The sequence below is a fragment of the Corapipo altera genome, unplaced genomic scaffold (genome assembly GCF_003945725.1).
Source record: "Corapipo altera isolate COAL_440 unplaced genomic scaffold, ASM394572v1 48b, whole genome shotgun sequence".
Lineage (NCBI taxonomy): Eukaryota > Metazoa > Chordata > Aves > Passeriformes > Pipridae > Corapipo > Corapipo altera.
In genome coordinates, this window is record NW_020884884.1 from 4,982,564 (window position 1) to 5,000,344 (window position 17,781).

General features: G+C 37.7%; 1 protein-coding gene across 1 annotated transcript in view; it reads right to left on the reverse strand.

Moving 5' to 3' along the window:
• Window positions 1-770: 770 nt before the first annotated feature.
• Window positions 771-17,781, reverse strand: part of PPP2R5A (protein phosphatase 2 regulatory subunit B'alpha) — a 44,372-nt gene continuing 27,361 nt past the window's right edge. Inside the window, exons 4-13 of the mRNA XM_027641585.1 lie at window positions 16,335-16,427; window positions 14,275-14,405; window positions 14,008-14,067; window positions 12,695-12,803; window positions 10,239-10,292; window positions 6,187-6,237; window positions 5,157-5,276; window positions 4,947-5,074; window positions 2,739-2,840; window positions 771-1,976 (exon numbers count right to left, since the gene is read on the reverse strand). Coding sequence (XP_027497386.1) covers window positions 1,850-1,976; window positions 2,739-2,840; window positions 4,947-5,074; window positions 5,157-5,276; window positions 6,187-6,237; window positions 10,239-10,292; window positions 12,695-12,803; window positions 14,008-14,067; window positions 14,275-14,405; window positions 16,335-16,427 — 975 coding nt within the window. The 3' untranslated portion in view covers window positions 771-1,849. The remainder of the gene's footprint in view (window positions 1,977-2,738; window positions 2,841-4,946; window positions 5,075-5,156; window positions 5,277-6,186; window positions 6,238-10,238; window positions 10,293-12,694; window positions 12,804-14,007; window positions 14,068-14,274; window positions 14,406-16,334; window positions 16,428-17,781) is intronic.

Below are 17,781 nucleotides of genomic sequence, written 5' to 3' on the forward strand. Positions count from 1 at the left end.
TTTTGAACAACTTGTAACAATTGCAAATGTCAGTGATTTGGTCCTTGTATCACCGCAAGGTGTTCAGTTCCCCAACATTTATATAATTACCTTTAGGCTGCAGGACAGCTGAAAATATTTTGAGTCACAAATTTAGGGGTTTATTCTTCTAAGTGCAAAAAGGCACTAAAGCACTAAACTGAGGTGAGCTGTGCCTGTGTGATGGTCCTCTCCCTTCAAGAAGCACTGTGAAAGGTAAAGGATTCCTCCTCCCCCCAAATTTTGGGCAGCTAGCTACCATGGCAGGGTCTACCCTTTTATATAAAACTGACAGTTAGAAAGTAGCAATTAATTAGTTTCGATCTGACAGAGATGTTGGAAGCGTAAACCCCTTCAGGTACTGCTAGTCCCATATCCTCTGTGAAACAATTACTTAAGAAGCAAAAATGAAGCAACAATAAAAGTGTAATGAAGTCGACTCAAACAGTGTAGCAAAGACTTTCCCAGCCCCCCGGAAACTCCTTGAATAGTGTCAGTAAACCAGCCACACAGAAGGGAAGGGAAGCCCAGGACACCTGCCTCAGCTGTTCTCACCACCAGGGAGCAGAGCCAAGCCTTCCACCCTACTCACCAAAAACAAACCCCAGCAGCCTGTGCCTCCAACACTTTTGCCACTCAGTGAAAAGCCACAGGTTAGTCAGAGACTTGAGCACTTAAAAAAGGTTATTCATAACAGTCATACTAATTCTCCTGGTCTTCACAAACACAAAGATGTGAGGTACCGCACTAAATACAAACATAAAGACTTTATTGAACGCTGCTCAATTCCCCAAAGATCTTTCATTACAAAATTTTTCCACACAACTGCAATTTAAGAGATTGGAATGGTACTCTGATAAAAGATGTGAAAAATACTTGATCAAGTAAACAGACAAGACTTCTACTGTCAGCTTTCCACCTTTAAGAAACAGACTGCATTTTCTTTAAAGAAAACAAGGAACTATTTCTTGACATTCACTTTCCTCTTTACTATTAAAAAAAAATAATGCCAATTTTGGTCTCTTCTTCAGTCCATGAGATGCTAAAACTAACACAGAAACATCCAAGATAGTCTGTGAGAGAGACCTGCACTATTCTGCAGGGTCCTTGGGCTGATGAGGAGCATCATTGATGGGCTCTCTAGAGGAAGCTCCATCCTCAGCTGTAGCAGGAGGAAATCCCTAACTAGCCCAGGACCAAGACAGCAAGAATGGGGTAGAGGCACTGGCCACCCCAACCTGTTGCAGCTGACTCTCTCCCTACCTTGCCTCCTTCTATGTGAGCATTATATAAATCTAAATCTGACTCCAATCAGGAATTCAAGGACAGCACTGTATCCCAGTTCCTTTCAATGCTGTAAGGGGCACATATTGAGTATCTCAAGTTACTGGTAACGTACCTTGGTTTTATTTGAGAAAATACAGCACAACTAGAAGCCTTTTCTATCATCTTAACCAAAGTATGCAGCAATGTGAAAAGCACATACAAAACAAAGAAAAATGTGTACATAGCAAACTATACCACCTATGTGCAACACAATCAAAAATTCAAGTCATAATTCTCACCACTCCCATAATTATTTCACTCATTAAGGATGATAATTCAGTTCTATGAAACGCTGGAAGTGACAGTCTATCAATAATTAGACAAATTTACAATATGTTGTGATAATGACATCACTTAACTGCTGTATTTAAATTCAAATCCTTACATTTGCCAGAGAAAAAAATTGGCTGTTTCTTTTATACTGATGAGGTTTCTTTTGCAAATCCTTATATATTTCAAAAGGGTACAAAAAAGAATGTCTGCCGAGTAGAGGTGGTCATTTCTTTTATTTGGCACTTGTATTATGTGCATTGAGCACGTTGTGAGTCTGCTTTTCTGCCATCGCCTTCTTAAGCTTTAACTCCTCTAGCCTTCTCCACAACTCTTCACGTTCCAATTCCTTCTTTTTCTCTCTGTAGAAAAGAGTGAAGGATCAATTTCAGATGTGTTTTAAGTGCAATCTGGAAAGGCAGTAACTTAACTGAGACTTACGTCTACTAATTTCTCTTGTAAGTTTTTCTCCAAAGCTATTTTTAGAGGCAGTTACAGTTTCCTCAATTAAAAAGTGAGTGTACAAATCAGTAATGGTTAGTGGTGAAACTGTAGCTTTGCTCCAGCAAACCCAGACAATTGCTGTAGTGTGGCCTTGCACAGACAGCTGCAGTTCTAAGAAGCTTCTTTATCACATGCAAACAAAATAAGGGACTAAGCATTATGAGGGGAGAAGAGCACAGCTACTGAAAGGAGACTTGGCACATGGTCTCAGCTGGCCAAGGATAACCTACACCCTGCCTCCCTTACTCCAGCAGTGCTGCTCAGTAGGTTAGTAGGGTAAGAGATGTTTTTGCTGAGCTATGAAGCATTCTCCAGCTCAGCTGTCTTCAGACACCCCTGAGGCAGCAGAGCCAGCAGCAGCTGAGCCCAGTTTCACCACACAGGAGAGCATGTGCTCCCTGCACAGGCAGGACAGGGAGCTGGGGACTTCTTGCCACCTCCTGGGCCTTCAGCTTCCACCACATCACTGCATATGGGAGCTTCACACAAGGGACATCCCACAGCAAACATCTCATGAGCAGTTCCACTACAGAACCCCACAGGCACAACAGCAAAGTAACACCTGAAATTACATCTTCGATATACAATCTGCAATGGGCATTTGAAAAAAGAACCAGTACCTTTGCCTTTCTGCTTTGTATGAACTTGTGAGTTCATCAAAAAGCTTGCCATTCATTTCCATCAGGGTTTTCAGCACATTGTACACCAGTGCCACAATGGTTCTAAAACAGAAGCAGCACAGCCATTAGAGTTACTCAGTGACAAAATTAACTTCACTAAACAAACATTTGATTTCTTTTTTGGACTCTGAGTTTCTTATTCAAGATACGACTGGAAGGTCAGTGAGTTTCTGAAACAAAATCCTTTTCATTTCTTTAATTTACAGAGGAAATTATAGTATAGTTAAACATTTTTTGAAATAGCTATTTAACTTTAAATTCCTGACTTCTGTAATATGCACAAGATACAATTATTCATGCTGTGGCTGTACTCTAAAAGCCATTCAATTATGTTAACCTTTAATAAACCAAGTTTTAACAACAACTTTGTAATATTTGAGTGATGAAATATGAGAGTCTAGAAAAATAAAACTTCTGGCTAATAGCTTCAAGAAGGCAACAGAGGAGCCACAAGACTGTGGTTTAGCACAACCACACAAAGCTTTCCCAGCAGCATTTCTGGGCAGCAGGCAGTGCTGCTGCACATGCCCCATTAGAGAACTGAATTGAGAACATCAGATAATGGTTTGGGGTATCTTATTTTCTTTAAGAAACTCAAGAGCTGCGTGAGCAACACTGGCTGTCTGTGTGTTACTTGGCTGACCTTATTTCCACATGAGGTATCACCCTTCTTTTTGTGATAGCATTCGTACTTCAATAAACTATCTTAAACACTGTGTTGTTTATCTCCTTTAAAACCACTCTTAGTTACACAGAGAAATACAAAAATAGCAACAAAATGAAACACAAAAAGGTACCTGTCATTAAGCTTATCACTAATCAAAAAGTAGGTAAACTGTCTTCCCCCTCTTTTCCCTCACTAGTAGTTCCCCACTGACTGCAAGGCTGCAGCCCTGTGAGCTTGAAAAATGAGTAGAAAAAAAAAAATAAGGAAGTAACCAAAGGACCAGGTTTGCTTTTTCAGTACACTCTGTCCATTGTGGTACTAGGAAATCTCCCAGCTGTTCATCAGAGCCTTGCACTCATTCAGAACACACAGTATGCTTTGCCTGTTTACACACCTTTAATTTTTCTCTGTTTTTGTACCCTTGCTTTCATGTGGTTTGAAGTCAAAAGCTTATTCAGAGTTTTGGTTTTCTGAGAGGAAAAGCTTGATTTTGAGTATGTGGTTAAGTCCATATCAGCCAGATGGATATAAGCATGTTTTGCTGCCCTCCAGAACAGACTAAAACCAAAGGCTTAGACTTTATTCCTCAAACCTCCTTGTCCTCAAGGTATGCAATTATCCTGTGTCTTTTACTTCCTTCATAAAGATCAACTTCTGTCTACAGATAGAGAAAGAGGAATATCCTCCAAATTTGTTGAGGTCCCAAGTATCTTGATATTCAAAGAACTACTTCCCCAAAATTTATATTCAGTCTCAGCTACTAGATTTACAACTAGACACACCATCTAGATAAATTCAGAATAATTTCAAAGCCTCCAAGGGCTTAAAACAGGACATCTGATTTACTCCAGGACATCTGATTTACTCCAGCCTACATGGGAGGCTCCTGCTCACCCTGGCTTTTGCCTGCACAAGCTTCACATTCTGCACAGACTTGCAACTCAATTCAGGGTGCTGGCACCAGCACACTTTGCTTTTCAGTATTTCAATATCTTTCAAGTATGATATAAAAATACTAATATTTAACTTGTGGCATTAAATATAATATGAAGTAGTCACTCATTTTTCAGTCCTACCATTCATTATACTGGTAGGCATTACTCTTCTCTGAGAATATCTTTTCCCCTTCTTATCTCACTGGGCAGCAATAACTACTTATTAAGACCCAGAATTTTATTCATCTTAAAGTAGTAAAGGACAGTAAAACATAAATGTAGCAGAAGCAACCCTTGGAAATGGTTTTGGTCTAAGGAGCATTAATCTGCATTTTGAACTAACACATAAGATCAAGTGTGATTACAATATAAAGACCATCATCCAATTTCCTCATACTTTTTAAATAAATTCCAGGTCTCCATCGTAACAATGCAGAACAGTGAAAGCACAATATAGCTGACAGTGGCATTCATCTGTCAAGCTCACAATCCAAACCTGAAACAGTGGACAGTTTGTTTTTATAGATAAAGGTAAACACTACATACGGATTCCAGTGTTCTTTGGAGATCTTGTACAAACTGCCAAACATAATTGGTAAAATTTTATCAATGTTCTCTTCAATCAGGCTAAGAATATATTCATTATTCCAGAAGTACAAAGCTCTTTCTGCAACCTGAAACACAAAGTTTAGGGGTCAACAACCATAAAAAGTTATTGCAAGGTTGGGGGGGGGGTTACACTTTTTTTTTATTTACCTGAAAATGTGAACTTGACACACTCCTGGATATTTGCTTAAATAAAGGCTCTTCTATTTTTTTGAATTGTGACGGTTCTATTACATCTAAGATTTCTTCAATTTCACCTAAAAACATTACCTGTTTATATAAAAAAGAGGATGAGAATGTTCTGTATCGCCATTGTAAACAGAAACAAAATACAGCTTATACATTAGTCATGAACCCTGCAAAGAACACTGTGTATAATTACAATACATTAGACATCCACAGGGTTTTTGCAGCCTAAAAGAAGTCAATCATCCATTTCAGCTACCAGGATACAGCTCTCCTCTTGGGCTTCTTTTGTGTAAACACTCTGAATACTTCAAACTGCTTCTGCACTTTATTTCAAGAATGGCTGCAGAGATTACAATTATGCAAGATCTCCAAAGTAAGTTTTGAAGTGATAAATAGTTAATTCCCATATAAAACTGCAACCAGCAGAACGCTGGGTGGGTGGCACAGAAAAATTTAACACCACTCAAAAAACCAGGGACAACAGCGTTAAGGGATCCCGCTTTTAAAAGAGCTGTCAGGGATGGAATCTGGTAGCAGAAATTAAACTCCTGGTTTTTAAACTCCTTTTAACTACACAGGAGAAACCAGGAAAAGAAAATTTCCCAAGACCATTTAAAATTACTTGCCTGCTACAAAAAAAGAAAGTATGTTTATTTACCAGACACTTGCTCAATATCTCAAACGTGTCACATTGCAGATGACTATTTTCAACCTGGTCTATATCTACTAAAATACTGCTCACCTCAGAAGATTGTTTCTTTATACAATATCTTAATGAGAATGCAACTTTGAATATGGTTTTAAAATAGTGAGAAGAGAGACATACAAAACAATTGCACTAAGTCACATGACAAAGCTGAGTGCCTCAAGAGGCTTCAAGAAATCCAAGTTTTCTGCAAAATCTCTTGAGCACAGCAGAGGGAAGGTTTGTGAACCTGCCCCACGCCATTCTACTTCACAGCAGACACCAGAAATGAGAGACAAAACCAACCTCTTTCTGACTGCATGTTTTGGGCCAAAACTTGAGCAGTCCTCTGATTACCTATATGAAAAATACAAGCAAGTTAAAGCAGAACAAGTTTCTATTACACACTTGATAAGATAAAAAAAAGCACTCATTTGCTTTTCCTTATCTAGAGGTTCAGTGAAAACTGAATACAGCCAAATGCAGTTCCACTGAAAATAAACTCATTTAAATACTTTATCTTGTTTAGGTTATTCTAATAATTTAGATCCTCATCACTTCACATGTCTGCAATTATCTGTTCACACTCCACTCCCAACCCAGTACATACATTAACTGATAGGATGCTGATCACATCAAAGCATCACAATATGAAGTTAACCCCCCTGTAGCTAAATTTCACAGAACGTGTTTTTGTCTTCTACTCATCCATCCTTTGGGGAACACCTGCCTTGGCACCAAAGGTTTGGAGCCTGAGAGGAAGCGCTATATGCTGCCTTGCACAAACAAGGTTCTACAGAGGAGCCATGGCCTCCAACTCTTCCTTTTCTAGAATATGAAATGTTAGACTGGAAACTAAAGTAAGAAAGATGTGAACTTGCAGGGAAAATATATTCCAGTATCTATACTACCTTACACAAGACCAGAAAAAAAAAAATCTTCGGGAAAATTAATTGGAAAGTACAGAGCCCAAGAGGAATGAGGAGAACACAACAAAGAAAGGCTGGAGGCATTTTTCCTAGAAAGAAAACATCTCATGTGGCATCTAAATTACAAAATTAATGTTGGCTTGAAAAAAAAAAAAAAAGCTGTAGCTATGTTTCACAAGCAAAAATATTCTCGGAGCTTTCATTCCTAGAAAAAGACCTGTATTTTTATGATATAACAGCACCTAATTGATCATATCCAAAGGGAAAACTTATTCAACTGTTTGAATACCTTCCATATTTGCTTTTTGTCATGTTGAATTCCTTTGGCTTTCCAGCTGGCCGTTTTACTCACAACTACATGTACTACCAAAAGTGGCTTTCCAGAAGAAAAAGTTAGTATGACTTTAAGTGCCCACGAGTCTTTATCCTAGGACACTCACACATCCCGCTACTACACAACTGACTGTCGCTTCAAATGACACTGAGCAAATGCAGAAGCCTCAGGCAGCTGGTAAAGTTCTATGCTCAAATCCACAAAACCAGAGCAAGTTACAAGGAAAGAACAGTTTCCTCACAAAGCCTTGACCATACAGTTCCACCCAGCTGGCTGGAAGATGCAGACAACTGAAATATTAACACCAGCATCTGACACTGATGAAGGAGCGGGAGGCCCAGGGTCAGCCCACACAGGTGACACCTTTGCCCTCTGGCCCACAGAGCCAGAGCTCCCTCCCTGGAGGCAGGCACTGACCTGGCCTCCCCACTGCTCCATGGATGGAGCAGAAGAGCTGGGGCAGGTGGCACAGTGAGGGGGGAGAAGTTTTCACTTCCCCCATTTCACTGCAGTTACCAGATCAGGCAGTCCTTCGCTCGCTTGCTTCTCCTCCAAGGAGTCAGACTGGCATAAATTAATTACATTTGTTTCGCTAGATTAGTAATTTAAATTTGTGTATGTAAAACCTCTTTCAATCTAGGCCTGTTTTCTGTTAATTACCCTATAACTGAATGACTGTTATATACTATCGAGATTTCATAATTCTGCAGAACAAACCCATACTTTTCCAGGCATAATAGCTCATTCCACTGACAGCCTCCCTTCCCTCAGAGCAATGCAAGTAAGCCAAAAAAACTTCAGACAAGCACATTTGCCAACAAAAAGTGTGAGAACCTACCATACACCCCTAACTGGAACACAAATTTACTGGCCTCAAGAACACAAAACTGAGTTTTCTAGAAAAGTCCACTTTCCAGCACATGTTACTCCTAGAATGTCTGAGTATACTTTGCTACAGAGACTCATATTCTCAACTTGATAAAGAAATAACAAGTTTGAGTTTAACAGCGTACAGCTCAAGAAGATTCCTCGCTCCTCCTTGCTGGAATATCAGTTTCCAGCTTGACTATGCTTTCATATCAAAAAGCTGATAAATGCACATCTATGTTTATAGATTTTATTCAAAGAAGTAGTCAATATAAATGCAGATCTGAAATCCTGTTGCTCTTACTACACAAAAGGCTTAAGATTAATATTCTTCCTTGAGCTACAAAATTCCCATAAAGTGACTTACAACAGTAGGCACCTGCTAGAAAACTTGTCCCACCTACAAGGACTGCACGTTTAGCCTGATTTCTTCAATGTAAAGGCCATTGCACTTAGCAGGGTTAGGTAACAAACTCTTCTTGTCAGCTCTGCAAACATCAGCACTGACCTGAGGCAGACTACCATAGCTACAAGAGCTCAGATTGAATGTCCTCTAAATTGACCCTGAGTGACAATTCCTGCCAGAAAAATAACAGTAAGGTATGCATGAAGACAGCCTTCTGATGGAGTTCTTAAAATATTACTTGACCTAAAGCCAAGAAAAATTTCCGATGCTATCTCATCAGTCGCCCCAAATTTTAACATTTACTTTTCAAGCACTTCAGAAAGTTTCTTAAAGCTTTACTTCTTATCATCTTATTAACTTTAACTTCTCTACAAAGCAAGTTTTACTGTGCACTCAGAGTAATGACCAAAGCAAACACAGGCAGTGACTCTGCAGTGAATTCTCACATCTTCTCCATTCTAAATTCTCCTTTACTGATTAAGAAGCAACCAGAACTGTAAATACCACAGTCCAGACAAACCTCAGAATTGCACGATGGCACTCCTACTTCAAAGCCCTACCTTCTTCACTTCAAAGTCTGGGTTTGGATCTTGCATCACACTTGTGTAAATTCATGTCAGCAAGTTCTGACTTTGTCACGTTGTCACTTCATTCACTCCTGCAGGTTTTTATGTAATACTACACACTTTCTGCTCACATATCAACTTTAACTGTCAGAATGCCTGGGTTGTTTTATCGCTTGGCTTAAGGAATGTGGGTTATGCAAGTCCTTTCTCCTCACCCTATCCCACAAAATAAGCTAATTGACCAGTGTAGCTGGGAACACTGCAGCACAGGGGGAAAAAGATACTTTCAAGCACACAAAGCAAATTGCTAGACACCTTCCACCACCTACAGAATAACTTGTCAGCTGATGGGGAACATCAGTACTGAAGTGCCTGTGCAGAAAACAAGCTTCTACTGAAAGACCAGTGAAGATCAATGGTGCTTTCCCAAAGCTCTTTATCTTTTATTCTTTATAGAAAAAGAAATAGAATTTGCATAAGCTCTTCATTTTTCTGTCACAAAAAAAGATAAAGTACTTAAAACCAGCATACTCCTAGGGAAAATATTGTTGATTGTCCAACTAAAACCAGTTTCTGCTGTAGCTGGCCTGACATCATCCTGTGTTCCCACGAGCTGCTGCACTGCCCTGGGCCTCTGTTCTTTTTTACGGGCCCTGCCAAAGCCCTTGCACGAAGCACTGCAAAACCCTTTTTAGCTGAGCTGTCAATATGTATTATGGGAGACTGTCTGGCAAAAGCCACTGATGCCTGAAGCACCTGTATTCTGACTGCCAAGAGGCACCCCAGGAACTGAAGAGACAGAGCAGGAACAGCGCCTTTGGAATTTTAGAGTTCTGTCTAAATAAAGTGTTGTTATTCTTTTCAACTTCTGTTTTGGGATTGTTTATTCCCTAAAACATTACTACTTCATGCAGTGGCTAAGCACAAGCAATCAATACCAAAACCCTTGAAATTTTAGTTCTTATGAGGAGAGAATACAGTTGTGACAAGCTCAGTAATTTGTATGATAGAGCACAGAATTAAATAAAAGTTTGAGCCACTAATATCTTGGCCACAGGTTAAGAGAACTGCCCTTCCAGACCCAGAACTTTCTTAACAACTGTTCTAGATTTAATTTTTTCCCCCCAAGAAAACCTCACCTTTGGATCTTTAATCAGGATAGCACAGACAGCACTGCTATACAATTCAAACAAGTTACACTGAAATATGTAATTGAAATTAAAAATAGAAAAAAAATTAAACTGAAAAACACTTACAGGCTCTGTTAAGGTTGTATCTTTTTCCAGGAACTGTACAACACAATAGGCAAGCTAGAATGTAAGTCATATGATTATTTAGTTTAAACAGACACTGTTTAGACATTGCAGCATAACTATCACAACTTCTAATGGAAGCACTTCAGATCATGGGCGAACCCAACCCAAAACATCCCTACGCAGCCACTTCATATTAGTCCAAACTAAACAAAACAGCAATTAAAGCAGCAAGATATACAGGCCTGCTCTATCTTACAAAACCTTCCCACATACTAAAAATCATCTTTTTTTGCCTAAAGAAAATTTCCTAAAAGAAAATTACTTTTAAGCTTGACAGGTATTTCCTTAACTCAGATACAGTAACCAGGAAGATTTTTCTTTACATCAATTCCTGTATCAACATTACAAAGCTATCATTTTCAAACATCTATACTGGGGTAAAAAAGGCCATACTTTCAGTCAAAAACAAGTTTTAACACAGGTTTGACTGAGCACACATTGCACACTGCTCAAATGCTAGACACCTACAGCACACAACATTCAGTGGTAAGATTACAGGTGAAAGAATTTTAACACATTCCACAGCCACAAGAGATCAGGCAGCTGCTGACCAGCTGAGTGTCCTGTCCCAATGCAGCAATGGCCAACAAGTGCCTGTGGAAGGGTGTAAGAAGTGGGGAAGCACAATGTCAAAAGCCATCAGCACTGCTCTCCCAGCCTCTAGTGGTTTCTGTGCAGGGGTCTTCTCAGGCCAAGGTGCGATATTTCATGTTAAATAATTGCTTAATTACCACATAGTTGAGTAACTAAACAACCATCCCATGCAGAAACCATACAATAATCCTATCACTGAAGCAGTTACAATCCTAGATTCCATTAAGAAGTCACAGTATTTTTCATTTAGCCATATAAAGCAAAGACAAAATTGTATAGATGTGTTACATTTCACTACTCAGGATGCTTGAATTCAAGCATTACTTTTCCTTCCTTTTTTTTTTTTAATCTGTTATGCCAAAGCAGATAATTACAATGCTGTAATTGCAACAGGTCTAATTTATTTCTTTTACCCTTAGGCTATGGATATATTTATGTAGATTCAAAAAACAGTAAATGCTACACATCAATCTCATAAAATCCCTTTATATATATATATAGTACAGTATTGCTTTATTGTTCAAAGACACAAAGACTCAAGCTTAATTCAGCTTTAAGGCTTTCAGTTTCAAGGGTAGGCTACATTTGCACTGTAGCAACAAAGCAACCAGGCCACTTCGGATTGACAAGCAGATTTAACACTGGCTTGCATCCTTGGGATAACAGGAAACCAGGAACACACAGTGCTGGGTGCATGTGCAAAGAGTTTTAAGGAGGGACAGAGGAGTGATCTGGTCAGCAGACCAAACACGACTTTTGGGTACACAGTACAGCTGAATTAACAGGGCCCCTTTCAGGAACCCATGAACTGGATTTAATATATTCCAGAAAAAAAAGGACAGCTTGCTGTACTGATCTGTCACTGAGAACACCTTTGGGAGGTGACTGGCCCCTTTTGTATCACTGACTCATTCCAGGGAGCAGTCTATTGCATAGCAATAAACCACAAAGACAAGTGATTTAATTAATTTAAAACTTCATATGAGAATCAGGAATTAACAGAGCTCTTCACTTGATCCTGTTTGTTGACTATACAGTCATAGTGACTTCACTTTAATTAAAAACCCATTTCCTTGTATCTTTAGTCTATAAAGAGCTCTATTAAGTGAGCTAAGTTACAAGGCAAGTTTTAATTAGCCACAGCAGAATCACTTGCAAGTTTGCATCAAATATATTCAATATTCAAGTGTCATATGTCTGGAAAGGATACAGATTATCCCTCAAATAAAATGCTCAATGTCTGTGGCAAGTATAAGAATCAAAGTCAGATGAAGAGCTGCAGCATTCTGACAGTGTGTCATGGATCTACATAATTTCCAGTTGATCCAGAGAGCTACTATGCATTTCTGCCATTTATAAATGGCAACAAACATTCTCCTCCCCACTCCATCACTGGTATGTCTTTAGAAATAAAAAAGCACTTCTGAAATAAGTACCTGGCCATACTCAACGTTCCTTTAGAAACAGCACTTAGGTTACATAAAAGAAATAACAGCATGAGGTCCTCTGATTAAATGAAACTTAAAGTGTGACAAGACTACAAGCAAAAAAGCTTCCCACTTCAGTTGACATGACTTCAACTCACTGTTACATTCTTTCACTTGTAATATATGTTAAATATTACATCCAAATTACCATTTAAATATAAGATCTATAAGATTTTTTTAAAAGTGTGACTGTGTGACTGAATTTGCAAATATCCTGGAATATCGATATTATAACATATACTGTTTTTAAGTTTCATTATTTTCAAATATATATACAAAAAACCCCACCACGCTTAGAAATAGGCAAAAGCTTACCTGTGCATGAAACAAAGCTAATCCCTTTGCAGTATGCATGGGAATCAGAACTTTCATAAGGAACTGTTTGTGTTCTGCTTTCAGTGGCAGTGCAAAACCATTGATAATACTGAAAACATGAATAAGCAGGATTTATTTTTAATTAAAAAATATTTTTTCCTAGCAAGTCAAGAATTTCTTTAAGTTCAAGAGACACTCCATTTCCAATTCAGTTTATAAACCTGATTATTTTGAAGCCATGAAATAGCACTACATATGCACAACCTTTAAAGTTTTGGTATCATGAGAGTTTTAGACTCTTGGTAGGAATATCAGAGAACCACAGTAGAAGACAAATAATACTCATTAGATGAGCTGAAATATTTTTATCATGACCTCCATTAAGTAAAATCATCTACAGTAAGTCTTGCTGTCCAATTGTAAAGCTTAGATGTATCAGAAAGCTAATCCATATCACCCACCATCAACAGCAACTTGGAGAGAAAAAAAAAATTAGATGGCATACAATTTTCAACTACTTTAACACTGCAGTTTGAGCATTTGTTTTGAGATTGTCAAACAACCTTTCCCTTCAAAAACAAAGTTAAAAAGTTTGTCATTGATTCAGTCATATATAAAACAGAAGTCCTTCAGGAAAAGGTTGGCTTCTTTTTCCCCCTTACATTTAAAGGAAATCTGAGAAAATAATGGCATCCCTTTTGCTTGATTTTCAGGAATTTTTTTTCCAAAACAGCTTCACAATGTTTGTATTTTCAGTTAGACCAGAAATATTTACAAAATTTTCTACCGTGAAATGTGTGTGACAATTTTGGAAAAACAGTAAAAAACTACCACAGAGAAACTTCAAAATTAAAAATTAAATTAGTGAAATAATGTAAAAATAAGGTAACTAAAAAAAACCACCCTAGCACTTAAAAGGCTTTCCTGAATAGAATCTAAAGAAAATCAGCCTGCTGAGGATTAAAGCATTTCATTCAGCATGAGGGTGAAAGTTAACATTCAGTTTCTGAATCAAAGAACAAGTCATCTATCAGATGTAAGATAAGCAAGGGCAGATAGGCCTGACAAACAAGGACCCTTGAGAAACATTTTGCCAGTCATCTTTAAAACTTGCACTGAAAAAGGAATAATTTATACTCTGTATCCTAATTTAATACTGATGTGGTAACCCAGACAGTATTAGATTATCAGTGACTGCACTTCATCACTTGTTGCTGTAATAACTCTCTTCCCCCTTCATTCCCAAAGCAGAAAAGCTGAAGCAAACACCCACAATAACATGTTATATTTCTTCTGTGTCAGATCAAACTTACCTTCCTAATATCTCAAGAAGTTCAGCAACACCATTGAAGTGCTCTGTTTCATATATAAACCTGGTACCAAAAAGAGACAACCATCAAAAATTGAAACAGAGGATCAGAGATCCCAAAGAAATAACCCTTAATAAGCTTGAAATATTTGAAAGTCAGATCACAAACTAAAACCAGGTCTTTTATTTCAAGAAAAAAATCACTGCAGACCCAGATCATAAAGGCAAGATAAAATATTCCTCAACACAGCCACGCACGCACACAGCATACCTGAGGAAAATGTTGTTTATCTGTTTCCTGATGAATGCTCTTAAACCAAGGAATTTTCCATAAATTCTATGAAGAACTGTCTTTAGGAAATCACGTTCTCGTGGGTCTTCACTATCAAAGAGCTCCAACAGCTTTAAAAATTAAATTTAAATGTATTACTTTTGAAAGACTTGAATTTTGTTTTGTTCCTACCTGATTTGAGTTTTATCTTTAATTTACAAGGTTACATTAGAAAAAATAGAATTACCTTAACTGTAAATTTTGTTTAGATGTTGATAGTATATTTTCAAAGTTACATTTTTAATAAAGGTGATTTTTTTAATAAACCCATCAGCTTCATTCCCTTCCAAAGCCTGTATACAAAGACACCAAAGCCATTCCAATAACTATTATACTATCAAAATATAAATAAAATTGCAAGAATGAGATGATCAAACCACAGGTAAGTGGTTTATACTTGTTAAGAAATCAGAATGAATCAAATCTGTGCCATTTATTTACAATTTCTTAATTAAAAACCTTTACTAGTTATCTCCAAAAGATACTCATGTCTTGATGGCTAAGCAAAAGCATCCCTATATGAAAGATTTTACAATTAATGAGGTCATAAAATAAGCACAAGATAGGTAATTATTAACTGATTCTCTGCTAATACTGACTAAATGCTGCAAGAAGCTAACAAGACTTTGCATGCAATTTTTTTGTAGAAAGTCTTCCAAGGACACAGAAAAGACCATACTCACTCAAAGACATCAAAAAATACTCCAATCACATTACAGACCATTAATTTTGGTTTTTTTTTTCCTGCATGTTCAAGTAACAGCATATTCAGAAATGCTAGCTGTCTTGAACAAATTAGTAACTTAACTCAAGCAGTCACTACCATCTCCTGCTCAGCCAATGCCTCTGGTTGGGTATATCTGTACCAAGCAGCACAAGGGACTGGAAACAGCTGTTCAGGAACTTTGTTCAGGCTCATTTCAATTTTATATTTAGAAGGAATTTCTCACTACTCCACCTTTTTTCCCCCATATATAGCTAGCTGTTCACTGCACTGTCTTTCTTGCACTCTAGAGAAAGATCAAGTGAAATGTCAAACTGAAACTCTGCAACAAGGCTCTTAAGGACCATGGGTCAATTAGTAAACTGGATAGCACAGCCAACAGTTCAGCAGCAGCTTCAGGCCTAAATTTCATGGGAAAGTTGAACAAAACCAAGAAGGAAAAATCTATAAACAAGAATAGTAGAACCAAATAAGTGGAAATTAAATGCAGTCACTGAAGGTGGGGAGGGAAAGAGTCCATCTATGTTTTCACTTTTCACTGCTGTATTATGATGACCTGCCAGCACTCACTCTTCAGATACTGAGCAAACAAATATTTTGACATGGTGGGAAAAAAAAAAAAAATCCCCTCTGAGTTCACCTTGAACAAAAATTGCTATGGTATTCTACAGCATAATTCCTTGAGCAGCTATATTTAATATGAAATCTCACTTCATTTTCTTCCTCATACATTGTTATTTTGCATGGTGAAGCATGATCTTCCTATACTGTACTTTCCTGTACTTTCTTATTTGATTCTTCTTCTCTGGTTGGTACATGACAGTAAAAAGACTGACACTATTTAGACACAGGTTAACAGATTTCATGTATGGTAAGCACACAAACTTTTTACAGGAAAATAGTTTGCTGTAAGTTTTCCTGTGATAAATCTATTAAAAGAAAGAAACGAAAGCATCACAAAAATGTAATTAGCCCACTGTTGAGTTGACTGAATTAAGTTAAAAATCATTAAAAACACAACTTGCAGGCACAAGTTACAAATGTCTTACACTGCAAAGCACTGAGGTTGATACCTCAAAATGAACTGTTGCTGAAGCTACTAATTACATATAGCCTCTGTGGTATGGTGTGCTGTTTATTTACTGTTTGGCAAAAACCACAGCTAAAACAACTGAAATTTACTCTGTGTCAACATGAAAACTTTAAACAGCCCATCTGATAAATTATGCTTGAGAGGTGATTTTTAAATCTAGGAGTGAAAAAACCCGCCACTTACCTGCTGTACAAATTTCTGGTCAATATATCGCTTTGCAATGCTAGGCTGAAAATCCGGGCTCTCCAAAAACCTCAGGAAAAATTCATACACCAACTACAAACATTGAAATGAAAATTTTTAAGTCAGTAAGTACACCTTAACACAGATCTCAGCCCTGTCACCACCACCAAAGCCAGTGGGACTATTAATATGTTTAAAAACTACCAAAGGAAATCAGAGCCTAACACAACTGCCTAATCACAACCTCTACCGGAATTTACTGAAAGAATTACAGTAAGTATCAAGAACACTTTAATTCCCTGAAGTGTCAAAGCTTAATAAATAACCTACTGAAAATATCTCTGCTGGGCAAAAAACAAGTTCTAAATGTTACATATGTTCACATTTCCTGCCGTGTTAAGAATTCATCATGTAGAAATAAGTTACCAAACACTTGGCAGCAATGAGGGTAAAATTAAGCGCTCTAACATCACATAATTCATTAAACAGATGAACAAAAAGCTCCTAAGTGTTTCTGAAATTAAATTTCAGCTGCAAACTCCAAAAATGAAGAGCCACATAAAAAAGCTGAATGAATACACAGAAACTTAAAGAGCTAAGCTTAACATTAGGTTTCTATATCCTGAACACTCAAATCTAATAACAAGATCCCGTGCAGATTTATCTTCAATATCTGTTATATTTTGTAGCATATTATTTCTGTCAGTTCAAGTCCCCATTTGCTACAATCCCACAACACCCACAGACAAAAAAATTTGTCAGGAGATAGAGCTAGCAAGGGTCTGAGGTAGCAGAGGGAGGCACGAAGAGCCCAGAACAAAAGTCTCATATTTTGAGGTTCATCAAAAGGCCAAGACACAAAATACTGTCCTTCTGTAAAGATGTTAAGATTAATAAAATACATACAAGGCATCTCTTAATTAAGAATGAATTGAGAGGGAAGATTTCGTACATTTAGATTCTATTCAGAGCTGTTTATGTTCTCAATGCTTATTTCATAAAGCCATGTTAGTTAAACAACTGATTAGTAATAATACCAAAATGCAATTTAGGTACATAATGCTATCACTGACTGGACTTCTAAATAAAACCCACGCAGAGCTGTGCTCATACTCACAGGCATGTATTTCAACTATTACCCCTCTGAGAGCTCTAATTAAACTGAGAGCCAGTACCTGAGTAATTCATAATTATAATTATCAAGTTCACTTGAGAGAAATGCGTGACAGTAAGTACTTTTCATCTAGAACATTTGAGCTGACAGTTACACATAGCCTCAAGGAAAGTTTGCTGCATCTGCAAAGCAGAAGCTCAGAAACACAAGTTACCCTTCACTTTCTCCTCCTCTGACAGACTGCAATAAGAGCTTTTCATATCAACAGTTTACATAAAATCACAGAATTGTTAGGGTTGGAAGGGACCTCTGGAGATCATCTAGTCCAACCCC